General features: G+C 41.0%; 2 protein-coding genes across 8 annotated transcripts in view; both read right to left on the bottom strand.

Moving 5' to 3' along the window:
• The window catches only part of PIP5K1B (phosphatidylinositol-4-phosphate 5-kinase type 1 beta), a 330062-nt gene that overhangs the window by 246571 nt on the left and 68089 nt on the right, over positions 1–15402 (bottom strand). The gene's annotated exons all lie outside the window — the stretch shown is intronic.
• On the bottom strand, positions 9156–11873 carry PABIR1 (PP2A Aalpha (PPP2R1A) and B55A (PPP2R2A) interacting phosphatase regulator 1). Its single transcript, XM_004323961.4, has one exon. It carries the CDS (start codon positions 11664–11666, stop codon positions 10794–10796), a length of 873 nt encoding a protein of 290 aa, XP_004324009.1. The 5' UTR covers positions 11667–11873; the 3' UTR covers positions 9156–10793.

Below are 15402 nucleotides of genomic sequence, written 5' to 3'. Positions count from 1 at the left end.
CAGGAGAGAGAAGGAGGTCCAGGAAAAAGCACTCTTCCCTCCTGAGTACAAATATGGCTTGGATGTCCCTGAGTCCTCTTGTATGAAAGACTGGGATGGACTGCCCAACCCACAAGAAGGAACCTGACAATATTTTATGATTAGAATGAAATCGTAGCAATTTAAAGTAAGGAAAGCGTTCTTTCTTTCTTATCATTCCTGGCACTCTCCTCTCCCACCGTTCAGCAACAATTGTGAAAAGGGATAAGGAAAAAAAAAAAATCTGTCCCTAAATAAAACCTAAGAGGACAATTAACTACTTTAAAAAAAATTCACAGTACTCACTGAAGAGGAAAATGTCTCTGGGTTAAGAAACTGGGCCAAACTTGCAGAAATAATTGTGTCACGGGTGTGGAATTAAATTTCAATTTATAAGTGGAAAAAAAAGCCATTAAGAGAAATAGATGACAAGGGAATAAAATGAACCAGATGAATTCATGAAGGAAGTGAATCAGTAAGCCTTCTGCTTGAACAGTCTCCTCATGTTTGGCGTAAAAGCATTTACCTATAGGTTTTTCTCCTCACAAAAAAAGCCAAAAAGAAAAAAAAGGAAAGAAAACAATTTCTTTTGACCTTGGTTTTTCCCAAATTATAATCACATATATGTAAAGAGGTATTGCTTGTGAAATGCTTAATAACAATTTACCCGTAAGAAGGGGAGAGGGGGTGACCTTTTCACTTTAGTTCCTCTTCATCCTTAAGGATCTAGAAGAACTCAATCTCTTTCTTCAGCCATCTGGCTGTCTCCAATTCTGCTCATCCTATTTTCTCTTAAACCTCCTCTAATCAGGCTTCCACCCCACCACTCCAATGAAATGACTCTCACCACCGCGACCTGTAACTTACATGTTACTAAATCCAGGGCTCAACAATCAATCCTCTCTTGTCAGATCAGCTGCAACTGGTAACATTTGATCACTCTATCCTCTCCCCCGTTTCCTTTCCCTAGTTTCTAGGACAGCACACTCTCTTGGTCTCCTTCCCTCCCTGGTTGTTCCTTCTCAGGGTCCTTTTCCTGACCTCTTAATGTTACAGGGTGTCCCAAGGTTCAGTTCTTATTCTTCTGTTCTTTATCCACATTCACATGACCCTTGGTGATCTCATGTATTCTCTTTAAGTTGTCATCACAGGAAGATGGCTCCCAGTGCTGTAATTACAGCCCAGCCTTCTTTCCTGAACTCTAGATTCAGAAATCTAAGTGCTTACTTGACATCTCCGTCTGAATGTCTAATAAGGTTCGTTTACTTAACATATCCAAACTGAGCTCCTAATACCTCCCGTCCTCAACCCACCCCACCCCTCAGCCAAACAACAGCAGCAAAAAAACACACACAAAAAAACCCGAAACAAAAAATCCTACCTTACAGATTTCCACATCTCAGTCGATGGGAACTCCATCCTTTCAGTTTCTCTCTCTCCTTCTCCCCTCTGTCCCAGCCCCGCCTTATGCCCACCTTAAATCTGTCAGCAAAATCTACTGGCTCTACCTTCAAAATATATCTAGAATTTCACCACTTCTCCACGCCTCCGCTGTTACCACCCTCGTTCAAGCCACCATTGTCTCTTACCTGGATTGTTGGAAAGCCTCCTAATTGGTCCCCCTGCTTCCTCATAGTCAAGACAGCAAGGGTGTTTCCTTTGAAACCTAAGATAGGTCATGCCACTTCTACGTTCAAACCCCTGCACTGGCTCTCCATCTCTCATAGTCAAAGTCAGTGTCCTTTAATGGCACACGAGACCTTATGCCACCTGTACTGGCAGCAGTTCCCATCCCTGCCCACCTCTCTAAGCCCCTCCAACTATCCTTCCCTTCAATAACTCTGCTCCAGCCACCTTGATTTCCTTGCCATTTCTCACGGTATATATGATGTAATTTACTTATTTATTATGTTTATTGCCAACCCCTCCCTCCACCTCCACCCTGTTAGGATGTAAGCAGAATGTGTGCTCTACAAGGGCGGGAGTCTGTTTTGTACACTGACGTAGCCTAAGAGACTAGCCAATGTGAGGCAGGTGCTCAAATCAAAATTATTTAACAAATGAATTTCTAGTCTCTTAGCAAACTATAAAGAGCCCAGCCATGTGACCAGACTTGGTCCACTAAAAATCTTACTACATTCCTTTCCCTTAAAAACTGTCTGTGCCATTTGTTCACCCACTTACCTATCCACTAATCATCCACTCAATATAAATTCGAGTAACTATAATGTTCTCTGCACAGGCATTAGGAACAGAAGTAAAAGACAGAGCCTTTGTTTTTACATAGGTTAAAGAAACAAGAAACCACCCAAACACACATCAGCCTGTTAACTGCCTTTATAGAAGGAAGTCCTGGGTATAACAAGATCCCACAAGAAAGCTAGCTAACTCACCAGGGCTGGAGAGGCAGAGGCCATTAGGAAAAGCTTTCCAGAAGCTATGCTCCCTCGGGCTAAGTTTTTAAGGGGTTAGTTATAAGGACAAAAGGTTGGTAAGGAGTGCAGAGGAAGAAGGGAGGAAGTGCTGTTCTCAGCAGAGGATACAGCTTGTCAAAGCACAGATAAGTACATGGGAGCCTGAAGCTGGGGGAGCCCAGGCAGCTCAGTGTGGCTAGAGTCCCGGGGTTCAGGGGGTATGTGGAGATATGCAGCTTATCATACTGTGTAATTGGACTTAATCCTGAAGTTAAGAGGTAGCTATTAAAGTTGAATTTCAGGTTTGCATTTTAGAAATACTGGTAGCAAGCAGTGTGGTAAAATGGGGCCTTCAGAAAGACCATATATAGATAGGTGTAGAATTTTACTTGAGTTAGAAACCTAGTGTAAATTGGTAAGGTAAAGAGCTCCAAGAACTTTAATTCTTGACTCAAAGGAAACTTTGATAATAAGGAAAGATAATTATCGTTGTTATTATTATTTACCATTTTTCAAAGACTAAAAAGACGAGACCATTAAGGGAAAGACGGTCGAAGACATTCTTAAACACATACTGATTCAACATCAAATCCCAAATGAAATGGAACAAAAAAAAACATTCATGAAGAAAACCACCATCAATGTCACTCTCTAGTCAACAGGGAGCTCACAATGGTAGTCCGAGGGCTCACATGCCAAAAGGAATACCCAATCCATACATCATCTGCTCACTCCCATCCCTTCCTGAACACCTCGCATTTTTCTTTCCAAAAGACACCAACACGCAATAGCTACTTGTCACTCTGGAGTTCCAGTAACCCTCCGGGCATTGTAACAGTGAAATCATTCTTTGTCCTTAAAGTAAGAGGGAGGGATCGTCTGAATCACAGGAATGGTCACCTCAACCAATTTTATTTTGCGAGGGCACAAAAGATCTTTTTCAATTGTCTTCTTTCACAACCTGCCTTGCTAGCCAAGCCTTAGAGGTCAGTTTGTTTTGGAAGACCATTGTAGGCAATTGGAAAAGAACCAGAACTATCCCTGGCACTGATACAGAACTGAACTTTCACAGGTAAATAAAAGCTACACATACTCTGCTTTCTAGTTTCAGTCACACTGCCTAAGAATTTGTTAATGAGTGATTTTCACATCTCCCAAGTGTTTATTCCGAAAGTTCAAAAAGGAGAAATAGAAATCAGGCACAAAGAAATGAGGTATGAGAACCAAATACCTATTTCTCTTTTAGGGCAGCACTTGGAATTTGGAAAGTTGATGCAAAATCAAGGCACAAAACGCTTTCGCCAACAGTACCTGTGTGTGTGTGTGTGTAATTTACAAAGTCTAACCTACCTAAGTAGACCAAGGAGAGGAAAATGAGGGGAAATCTAAAATGGGAGTAAAGCTAAATAAGGCCCCAAGCACACAGAACAAAACTCATAAAGTAGGTCAGGTGTGTGTACGTGCAAATGTGCATGTGCATTTAGTTGTGCATGCACAGGACTGGAGTATTTGATGTTAGCTGCCTAACCTCTCTGTTATAAAACTGTTTTCACAAACAAGCTACATATAGAACCAAAAGTCACTTTTTTGGCGGGGGGGGGGGGGGGGTTGTGTACAGATCTATGTACAAATTTTATTTGCATCCACTTACTATTTCTGTGAGCTTGGGTAAATCACTTAACTTCACTAAGGTTAACTTCCTTATTTTTATTTTTTAATTCAAGTATAGTTAATTTACAATGTGTTAGTTTCAGGTGTACAGCAGTGATTCAGTTATCTCTATCTATCTATCCACATATCTATCTATCTATCTACCTACCTATCTATTCTTTTTCAGATTCATTTCCCTTATAGGTAGAATCAAAAGTCACTTTTAAGGTGATTTTAAAATATTTATTGAACTTCCAAAAATGATACTAACCTTTTGGAACAAACTGTGGCTTTCAATGGTTTGTTTCAAAATATCTAATGCAGGGACGTTACACTGTGAAACTTGAAGTTTAAGCACCAATTCTAAAATGCATTCAAAGGCAAGTTTTCCTTTTGGGTCCTTTTGCTGAACAGTGATTTTCTATGAAGTAAAGGTAAGAAGAATAATAGTTTCTCAGGGATTGCTCAAGTGTTCTGAATTTAAATCTCTAACCTCTGGGGAGAGCTTCTTATAGAGAAAGAAGGCGAATTTGTTAATTAGGTAATAAAAGATTTTGGATCACTCTTTAAATCCTGCTGTTACTTTTCCTCTAAAAATGATACATTTTTACCTTATAGAGTTTGTTTGGGGGGGGGGGGCGGTCAAATGGTTCTTGCTTTTGTTTCCCCAGGAGTGAAAATCTAAGGACAACCAAGGATACTGTATAACTCAAGTATAACAAAGCATATATAACATATACATATATATACAAATTTTTTTAAAACAATAATCTAAAATTTGTAGTTTGGGGATTTCTTATTTCGAATAGCAAATCAGTTTTAAAATATGTAAACCATGATATCCTTCTATACAACTTTAATTTTTTTTAACCTATTAGTAAAGAAAGCAATCCTCCTGATTGCTTCCCCTAATATGATAATAATGTCTAAAGCCATCATTTTAAGTAAACATATCGTTTGATTCAAAACAAGTGGCAACCCTAGCAAGCTGGAAAATAGGCTTTATCTCAAAAAACAAAACCAAAAAAGTCTGTTCATAAGGAAAAGGCAAAAAAGACTTAAATTCAAACGGAAAAAAAAATAATAGAAAGTAACAGACTTGAGAAAATGTATTTGGTGTTCTCATCTGTTAAATGGGAATAATCATTGCATTTACCTCACAGGGCTGTCATGAGGATTAAATAAACTCATTACAATCAAAGCATGGAAAATAGTGTCTAGGCCCTTACTGAATACTCAGTAAATATTAGTGCTAATTATTATTATTACTATTGGCAATGGCTCATGTTATTAGACCATCTCTTGCTTTTCTACTAGGGAAAGCGAACAGTATTAAAGGGATCACAATCTCGTGAAAATCCTGGCTGCCGAGCAACGATAGCCTGATTTCACAGAGGAAGTACACTAAAGAAATTGCTCAAGGTTCCCCCGATCCAGAAGTAAGAAGAGGTCATTACCGAGGGATCAGTGTTTCTGATTTGTGAAGGGAAGGCTATCATCTAAAAAAGAGATAAGGCTTGTTCTGCATTTTCCAGAGAGTTGGACTTGAATTAAATGGTGTAAGTTCCAGAGGGAAATGTCTGCTCAGTGTAAGAAATACTCCAACGTCAAAAAACTCTCATCTTATAAAAGGACAGGCTGCCTAGAAGGATAGAGTATACTGTTACTGAGTGTGAAAGTAGGAGTTTCATCACTCATGGATAATAAAGAAGATTCCTTAGCAAGTCCACACTAGGTGACAATAATGACAACAATCACCACCACAAGGACAGTAATGACAGTTGATACTAACTGCCCAGCACCGCTGTAAGGACTTTACCTAGAGTGACCCTTACCTCAGCCACCCAGCTCCACAGTCTGTGTTTTTAACCACTGCCTCCCAGTTCGGAATCCTGAGCAAGGTACCTAATGTCTCTGTGCCTCCATGATAAGTGAGGACACATAAAATGCGGATAATATGGCACTAATCTCAGAGGATACTGATGAAGATTAAATGAAACAATACATTTGTTTAGCAGCTAGAAGAGTGCCTGACATGTAGCAAGTACTTCACATATACTTTTTAATATAAAGGTCATATCAACTTTTAAGAAAACCTTTTTACTTGCATGGCAAGGTAGGGAAGGCATAAAGAACTGTCTTGGCTACAGTGAGCAATCTGACTCCAAAAAAAACTTTTTTTTTAAATCCACTAAATGGAACTCAAGGCTTGCTGATTCAGGATTGAGTCTCTGAACACAATGAGACATGAAAAATATGGGCAAAACTGCTAAAGTGAGAGTTCTGCAGTGAGATCAGATTCTCTGTATACTTTGTCATGGATGACTGTAACGTAAGACCTTGGGAAAAAAAACGGCCTATTCCATGACCCGCTGCTGACTTCTCTTAGCATCTCCAAGATCTTGGCCAATCACTCAACTCCACTTTCAGCAGAATACTTATTTGCTTCACACACTTGACTTTACCTAGTTCCCGCTTAACCAATTCCCAAACTTAGGTCAATCCAATCTACTTCTTTTGCACCGGACATCCAATGGCAACCTGTCATCCAATGTGGCCTAATAAAGCTCCTACTCACCCTTGTCACTCCTTTACAGATTCTCACAGAGGTAGCATTAAACCTTTACTTCATTCAAGCTTCCAAATCTACTCCTGCCCCACCCTGAAACATCCTACACTCCTTAAAACTTGGAAAACAGAGGCAATCAGATACAAATTCTTTTCACTTTTCATATACACCTGCCTCCAAACCCCTAAACTCCTGCAACACAAATCAGTTCAACATTTACTGCTATCTTTGCCTAGCCTTTTCACTCTCCTTCCTGTTGCAAAAGAAAAAAAAAATTATTCTAGACAACCTTTCCAAGACCAACTCCTTCTTCTATTCACTGATGCTACTCAGGAAGTATCAGTTACATCATCTTCTTCGGTTTGTTGCTTTGGCGACTATTCCCCCCAATCTCCCACTTCTCTCTTGGATCTTCAGACTTTTTCTACTCATCTAAAAACATGCCAATAAGAAAACAATTCTCAGTCCTGTTTCCCTCATAAGTCTTGACCCTTTCCCCCTTATATGCCAAATATCTAAGAGTGGTCTCTTGCTATAGGTATGCAGCCGGCTGAACTGATAAATGTGAACCACTGGAAGGCAATCCCATACAGGTTATTCTTGATTACAATCGATCTTTTAAGTACGCTTAAAGGTTCCGACATCCCACAGCTGCAGATTTGGTGACCATTAATTATATGTTCCATTTACACTGTGTTTTTGAGAAACATCATAAAGGAAAATATACAGCAGAGGTTTGTTATACATGACAAACTGTACCTTAACTCAATGTTGGTATGTGCTTTGGGGCTTCTAGCACAAAGTTTATAGATTAGCAATACTAATACCTTAAAAAGGTTTTTTTGAAGCTAATTCTTACATGAGCTAAGCCTATACATTCTATAGAGTAATGACTGAAGCCATGAGCAATAATATAATAATCTAAATTGTCTATATAAACTCTTAGAGCCTTATCTGATTTAAAACTTACCACCTATATATGAAAATAAACTTATAGAAATAAAAGCTTCTCTATACCTTCAGGGAAAAGGATCTGGTAAAAGCCCATAAAACAGGAGAACAAGATGTACTGAACAAGAAGCAAGCAAGCCAGTGAGGGTGGAGCACAGAAAGCAAGGGGAGGGAGAGGCAAGGGTCAGACTGCACAGGGCCTCCTAGGGCAGAATTAATACATTTTGGTATACCATAAGAACAACAGGAAGCAAATGAAAAGCTTTAAGCTGGGAGATGGAAGGATCAGATCTGCAATTTTAAAAGGATTACTCTAGTTGCTGTATGGAGGATGAACGGGTAGCCAACCAGAATGAGTGTGAAGGGACAAGTGGGAATTAGGAGGCCTAAGAGGGAAATGATGGTAGGCTGGATCCAGGTGGCAGTACAGATGAAAGAAGATAGATTCTGGAAGATAAAATCAATAAGATTTGGTGAATGATTAGATATGAGGGAAAGAAAAGAGAGATGTCAGTGAGATGTTGGTTTCCTGAATTTATATACACATATACATGGAAGGCAAAGTAACATCTTGTATGACATATAGCGAATTATTAACAGAAATTACCTATGGGTAGTGAAGATGAATTTTACATAGTAAAAGGCAGACTTTCTTTTTTTTTTTTTTTTTTACTATATAGATATCTGTATTGTTTAAATATTTTTATAAGCAGAAGGTATACATTATTTCATAGTTAAATTCAAATGCAATAAAAAGAAACAGCATTTTCCTGGGTAAAAAGGATAGAAATGGCATTTTAGGGAAAGGAACAATTTAATCAAAGGTACAAACACATGAAAGTACATGGCATATTTAGAGTATCAAGTGGTCTAGTGTTTACAGAGTAAGAAGGGAAGATGTGTAATTGGGACAGGATGAGCAGAGGATTAAACCTGCGTTAGAGTACAGCCAGCTCATGAAGGACCTTATCATATGTCAAGTTAAAGAAAGCATTCTCTACACTATAGAAAATGGAGAAGCATATAAAGATTTTAAGCAGGAGGATGACAAACTCAAGTTTATATTTTAGAAAGATCACTTTAGAGGCAGTGTGAAGACTGGGCCAAAAGGGAGGTAAGAAAATAGGCTGCGAGATCACTTACGCCGGAACTTAAGCTAAATCAGGGCAACAGAGATAGAGAAGGGGAGACACAAGATTCACTTCACAAGTAGACAGGACTTGGTGATTGAGCTGGATTTGACACACAGAGAAAAGGGCAAGTCAAAGATGCTTCCCATGGTTGTAAGAAATTAGATAGGATGACATCAATTTAGGTAATACAAGAACAAGTTAAATGAAGAGATAATAAATTTTGTTTTGAAGGTGCTGAGGTTAAAGTACCTCTGGAAGCAGGTCAAAGTGCCCAACAGGAAGTTGGACACATACGTTTGAATTTGAGGAACAAGGTCAGAACTGGAGCACATTAACCCTTTTACCCAGAATAGAGAATTTTAAGCCTGTGGACACGATCTTACCCTCGATGTAATGAACTGAATTCTTGAGGCAACTGCCAAAAGTTGACCAGTTCCATTTATTCTCATAGTTGTAAAAATTCCACGTAATTGTTAAAGTCTCTGTAGGCCATAACTTAAAGTGAGGCGGAACATTTTGTCTTGGTTTCCTGGTCTCTCTTTTTCTTTTTTTTCCCCTTCCCCTTTTGTTTGCCATTCTTTCTATCTACCTACTTATCTAGTTAAGGAAGATACAGGAAATATAAGGAAGTATAATATAAAAAAATTTGCTATTAAATATTTTCATACTTTGTCTTAATTGTAAAAGGCAAAGAAAAGAACATTTCACAATTCTACCTTTAACAAAACCTAAGTTAAATAATGATTTACCTAGATGACTCTCCCCTGATTTCCTCTGGCAAGTCACTGCCCCTTAATTAAACGACATCCCCCAGGCAGTCAAGTCCAGCTGTAGCTTTAACCACAGAGGTTCCTGAAACAATTCCACGGTCCTGTTGTTGCTTACTGTCAGAAGTTTGAGTCACACTGTACCTCTGTCTAACCGATGATGCCCTAGTTTCTTGGGAGGTGGAGAGGAAGGACCTGTTGGCAAGGAAACAGCTGCTTCCTTCCTGAGCCAGGGAAAACCAAGAAGGTGACAGATGGGCAGAGCATAAAAGCAGCCAAAAGTTGCACTGGTTCCTTGTTGGCAAGGATTTTCACTGAGGCACGATTGGGTATTTTAAAGCATATTAATGACTGAGAGAGTTTCATCTGCCTGGGTGCTCTGCTGAAGTTCAACAGGGCTTCCCACACATCTTCTACAATGGAAAAACTTTAAAATTTGCAGTGGTACAAAGAACCTGGCCTCAGCCTATGTACAGTGGGCTAAGACTGCAAGGCACTGTCCCATTTCACTTTAGGATTATGCCCAAAAGAATGCACTTTCTGGTTAAAAAAAAAAAAAAAAGAAATTCTGTATAGTAGCTATATTTGTACAACTTATTAGAATTACTATTAAAATTTCATTAGAAAATGTTTTTTAAATATGTTTACTTTTATATATTTAATTTTAAAAGATTTGTTGCAAACTTTTATATTCTGCTCTTTTATCACCATCCCCCATCCACTTCTGTACCCAGAAACTTAAATATTCAAGGATTCCTGGGTAAAACAGACAACCACTGGATGGATAAAACTAACATTTTAAAAATACCTGTACATAGGTAAGTTATTGTTCTTCATCAAATAGAAATTAGCAATCACTGAAAATAACATTAAAAATTAGTGTGGGCATGAAGTATGGAATTTTAAAACATCAGTTTACTATGCTGATTAATTCAACATTTATATTTGCATCAGAACTTAATAATCGCATAAATAAATAGAGCTCTCAGTTATTTTAAAAAATCAAGGGATAACATATGTATTTAGACATATTAGCAGCGTAAAGATGTATGCTTCAACACACTTATTGGGAAAACGTCTGAAAATATTACACTGAATTCAAGGGCACCCGCAGGAATCTGACATAAAAGTTCTCTAGAATAACAACATTTCAGGAAATTCCAAAAAAGGAAAAGGGTAAAATAGGAAATAGCCTCAAATTAATCGACAAAGTTCAGTGCTTGTTCCAACTTCATTTTTCTCTCCATTGCAAAAACAAAAACAAAACCGAGTCTCAGGATGGGTGGGTGAATCACTTAGATGAAAGTTCATCTACTGGAATAAATGGAGAGGCCGCTTGGGCAGGTGACACAGGAGAGTCGGTGGTAGTGCTGACTTTCGCTGGTGAATTACAAGAAGATCCGGCACTGCTGCTGTTTCCATCAAGGGTATCGGAAGATACACACACACCAGGATCTGACAGCTGTGCAACGTCAGAAGAAAGCATGTTGGTGATGCCCTGGAAAAATCTCTTTGGCTGGTATTCAGTTTCCATTTCACATTTTCTTTTCAATGGTCCAAGAACACTTGGTCTAATGCAATTAATTGGACTCTGGCTTCTCCGAGTAGTAAATCGGGTCGTTGGGCTGGGAATAGGGCTTGGAGGCAATCCATTGCTACTCACAAAACTTTGCAAGGATGGTGAAAAACACTGCTTCCCAATTCCCCGGGTGGGTGACGGTGCTGGCGACACCGGAATGAAATCGATGCGTTTCGGGGAGGCGGATTTCTCCACGTCGTTGTCACTCAGGCTGAAACTTTCCTCCCAGGAGTGGCTTATCTGCATTGCGTTCTGCACCTCGCGCTCGTGGACGGTCTCTCGATTGATCAAGTCCATGCCCTCCTCCTGTTTGATCTGGTGCAAGCGGCTGCTGTGCATGCGGACGGGGGAGGCCGGTAGTAGCAGGCCGTGGCGGTTCGGGAACGTTGTGCTGTTTCGCCTGGCGCTCGGCGCCTCGGCCTGGAACACCGGCGAAGTGTCACTGAGGCCGTGGATCAGGGGGGCGCTGTTAGACCTCCTGAGGCCCCCGCCGCCACCGCCGCTGCCGCTGCCGCCGCCCTCCGCCGGGCTCCCAACCGTGCCTGGAGGCAGCTCCAGGTCCAGCTCCATCTTCTCCTGAGCCATGTCGCGGGCAGGGAGGCGGGGGCGGTGCTCAAAGACCTAGGATTCCCATTCCCCGCAGTCCAGGGCCGCTGCCGCCGCCACCGCCACCGAGAATCTGTCAGCGGGCTCGTCCCTCTGCGCATGCGTGCCCCTTGGCGCAGGCGCCCTACAATGTCTCTCTTCGTGGCGCCCGCTTAACGCAGAATAGCTGCGTCGCAGCCCTAGGGGGAGGGGGGAGGAGTGGTTGGGCCGCCAGTCAGTACGTTCCTTCCGCTGATATCTGTGAGCGCAGACCTGCTTTAACGCATGTTAATAAGGTTACCACCATATTCAGGAGTATATATTTATAAAATTAGAGCTCTGAAAGAGAGGTCCTTGGCGATGTGGGGCTGTATGATTACGAGTGGAGTTCGTCCTAACCAGAGAGGCCTTCCCTGAGCAAGAAACCATCTCCTGAGATCCCAAGAAGCAGGCCAAAAGGATGGGGTGTAGAACTGCCTGGGAAGCGGGAAGCGAGGGCTGCCAGCTGGGTGGCTGGCGGGAACCAGGAAGGGAGGGAGGGAGTGTGGCCTGGAGTGGAGAGTAAGCTGGCGGGACGTGAGGTGGTGGACCTTTACCCTGAGAACAGTGAAAACTCGGAAGGTTTCCCAGCCATGGATATAATAGCGACTGGAAAGGTCCATGGCTGCAGTCCGGGGAATAACGTTACTGGGAGATTAGAACCTACAGAAAAAGACCAGAGAGGAGGCAATCCTCGGGGCCAGAGATGATGGTAATTTGCAGTAAGGTGGTACTGTAGGAGAGGAGTTGGAGAGAATGGGAAAATCTGGGAACGCGGTCAAAGAGGGAAAAAAACCAACCTGTATTACTATTGTTTTATTTAGAATCGTATTTCCAGCACAGGCATATGTGCTCAATCATGTTCATTTAGGATGAGGAATTTAATGGGGGAAAACCAATAGGTCCTCGAACTTTAAAAATAAAAACACAATACTTGGCTCATGTAAGTAACAAACTTTCATATCATTAAAAATCGGTTTATATTTATTCTTTAGTGTCTTCAGTCAGATTTTTTCGCACATAACTAACTGTGTGCCAGGCAATGTGGTAGGAATTAGGCCCTAATATGGAGACATTTAATTTCTATTTGGGGGAGAAGAGATAAATATATGGGCTATTTTTCAGATAGTGGTAAGCCTTAGGAAAAAATAAAATAGGGTGGTGTGATAGAGCACTACTGGTAGAAGGGAGGGGGCAATTAGATAGAGCTGGGATCTAAATGACGAGAACCAAGTCCTGCGGACATCTGGGGGATGAATATTCCAACCATAGAGACTAGCAGGTGCAAAGGCCCAAGGCAAACGTAAGTGTGGTGAGCTGGCAAGAAAAGAAAAAAGGGCCGTGCCGCTGAAGCATAACGGGGGGGAGTGGTATGAGGGGGTAAAAGAGTTTGGCTTTTATTCTAAGTATGATGAAAAGCCACTGGGGCATTTTAAGCAGGAGAGTGATATTATCTGGTTTATGTTTTAGATGTCACTTTGGCTCTGTGGAAAACAGGCTGAAAGAGGGCAGGAGTGGAGACAAAGATGGATTAGGAACCATGGCAACAGTACAGACAAGAGATTACTGGACTAGGGTTGTATCAATGGCGATGGGGGAGAAGTAGATGGATTCAGGATATGTTTTGGAAGTAGAACCTATAGGATGTGCAGATGGATTCAATTTAGATGGTGAAAGAAATAGATAATTCAAAGGCAACTCACAGGTGTTTTACGTAAACTGGGTAGATGGCAGTATCATTTACTGAGATAGGGAAAGAGTGTATTTAGAGGAGTAGAAATTAAGAGTTCTGTTTTGCTTGATTTGAGTTGGAAGTGTCTATTAGATATCCATGTGCCTAGGTAACTGAAAGAGAGCTTAGTGATTTTTGTTTGGCCTACTTTTTGCAGTTGAAGAAAGTAAGATCCAGAGAGGCCAGCACAGTCAGCATCACATAGCTTGTTTAGTAGTGGGAACCAGTACTAGAATCCAGTATGAGAATCCTAATCCATGCCCTCTCCACTGTCTCTCAAACAGCTTTTAATTTGAAGTCCCCATAGAATACAGATCCTGGTAATGAAACAATGTTGATTATTCATACCTCTAGTTATAGAAACTGATTTAAATTTTCCAAGTGCCACACGCTATTCAAGGTGCATCACATGTAGAATCTCATGTAATCCTCACACTAACCCTAGGAAGTAAGTAGCCTTGTTCCAGTTTGCAGGGGAAACTGAGACGCAGGGATTCAGTAATGTGCCCAGGATGACAGGAAGCGGTGGGACCTCGCCCTTCGGGCTCCAGAGCATGGGCACGATGGTGCCTCCTCCACGTGCAGTAACACTTCAGACTAGGAGAAACCACTTCCAGATAGTTTACACCTTTGTGAGTGCAATGGTATTTGAGACAGAATTTGAAGGACAGGTAGGATTTTAATAGATGATATTTTATATAGAATTGGAAGCATGAGTATAAAATAGCAAATCTGCTAATACATAAAGTACATGAAGACGAATAGGTAATGGGAAAAAGTTGGAAATTAAAGTTGGAGTCAGAGAATTGGAGCTCTGAATGCCAAACAAAAGTGCCTGTATTTAACATGTGGGGCAATAGGAAGCCATTGACAAGAGGAATGACACAATGAGAGCTATGCTTTAGGGCCTGCCAGGTGGATGGATCTTAGATAGAGGGAAGTGGAAGAAGGAAGGTGGAAAGAACCAACATTTTCTAAATGCCCAATGCTGCCAGGCCCTTTAAACACTATAGTTCCACTTAATTCTCATTGTAATCCTATAAAGCAGATACTGTTATGCTCATCTTATAAAGGGACAAGTGAGGTTCAAAAATTGCAAAAGGCCCTATAGCTACATGGAAGAACAAAGATCTGAACCAATATGAATCAAGACCTCACTTCGAAACCTATATTCTTTTTGCTGCTTTCCCATGAAACAACGGACAAAGGATTAATCCCCAAAATATACAAACGGCTCATGGAGCTCAATATCAAAAAAAACAAACAATTCAATTAAAAAATGGGTGGAAGACCTAAATGGACATTTCACCAAAGAAGACATACAGATGGCCAAGAGATGAAAGATGAAAAGATGCTCAACATCACTAATTATTAGAGAAATGCAAATCAAAACTACAATGAGGTATCACCTCACACCGGTCAGAATGCCCATTATCAAAAAATCTAAAGACTATAAATGCTGGAAAGGGTGGGGTGAAAAAGGAACCCTCCTGCACTGTTGGTGGGAATGTAAATTGATACAGCCACTATGGAGAACAGTATGGAGGTTCCTTCAAAAACTAAAAATAGGGCTTCCCTGGTGGCGCAGTGGTTGAGAGTCCGCCCGCCGATGCAGGGGACACGGGTTCGTGCCCCGGTCCGGGAAGATCCCACATGCCGCGGAGCGGCTGGGCCCGTGAGCCATGGCCGATGAACCTGCGCGTCCGGAGCCTGTGCTCCACAACGGGAGAGGCCACAACAGTGAGAGGCCCACGTACCGCAAAAAAAAACCCAAAAAACTAAAAATAGAACTACCATATGACCCAGGAATTCCACTACTGGGCATATACCCTGAGAAAACCATAATTCAAAAAGAGTCACGTACCACAATGTTCACTGCAGCACTATTTACAATTGCCAGGACATGGAACCAACCTAAATGTCCATTGACAGTTGAATGGATAAAGAAGATGTGGCATATATATA

Source organism: Tursiops truncatus, chromosome 6, assembly GCF_011762595.2.
Source record: "Tursiops truncatus isolate mTurTru1 chromosome 6, mTurTru1.mat.Y, whole genome shotgun sequence".
NCBI classification, from domain to species: Eukaryota; Metazoa; Chordata; class Mammalia; order Artiodactyla; family Delphinidae; genus Tursiops; species Tursiops truncatus.
This window is presented reverse-complemented; position numbering and strand designations above follow the sequence as displayed.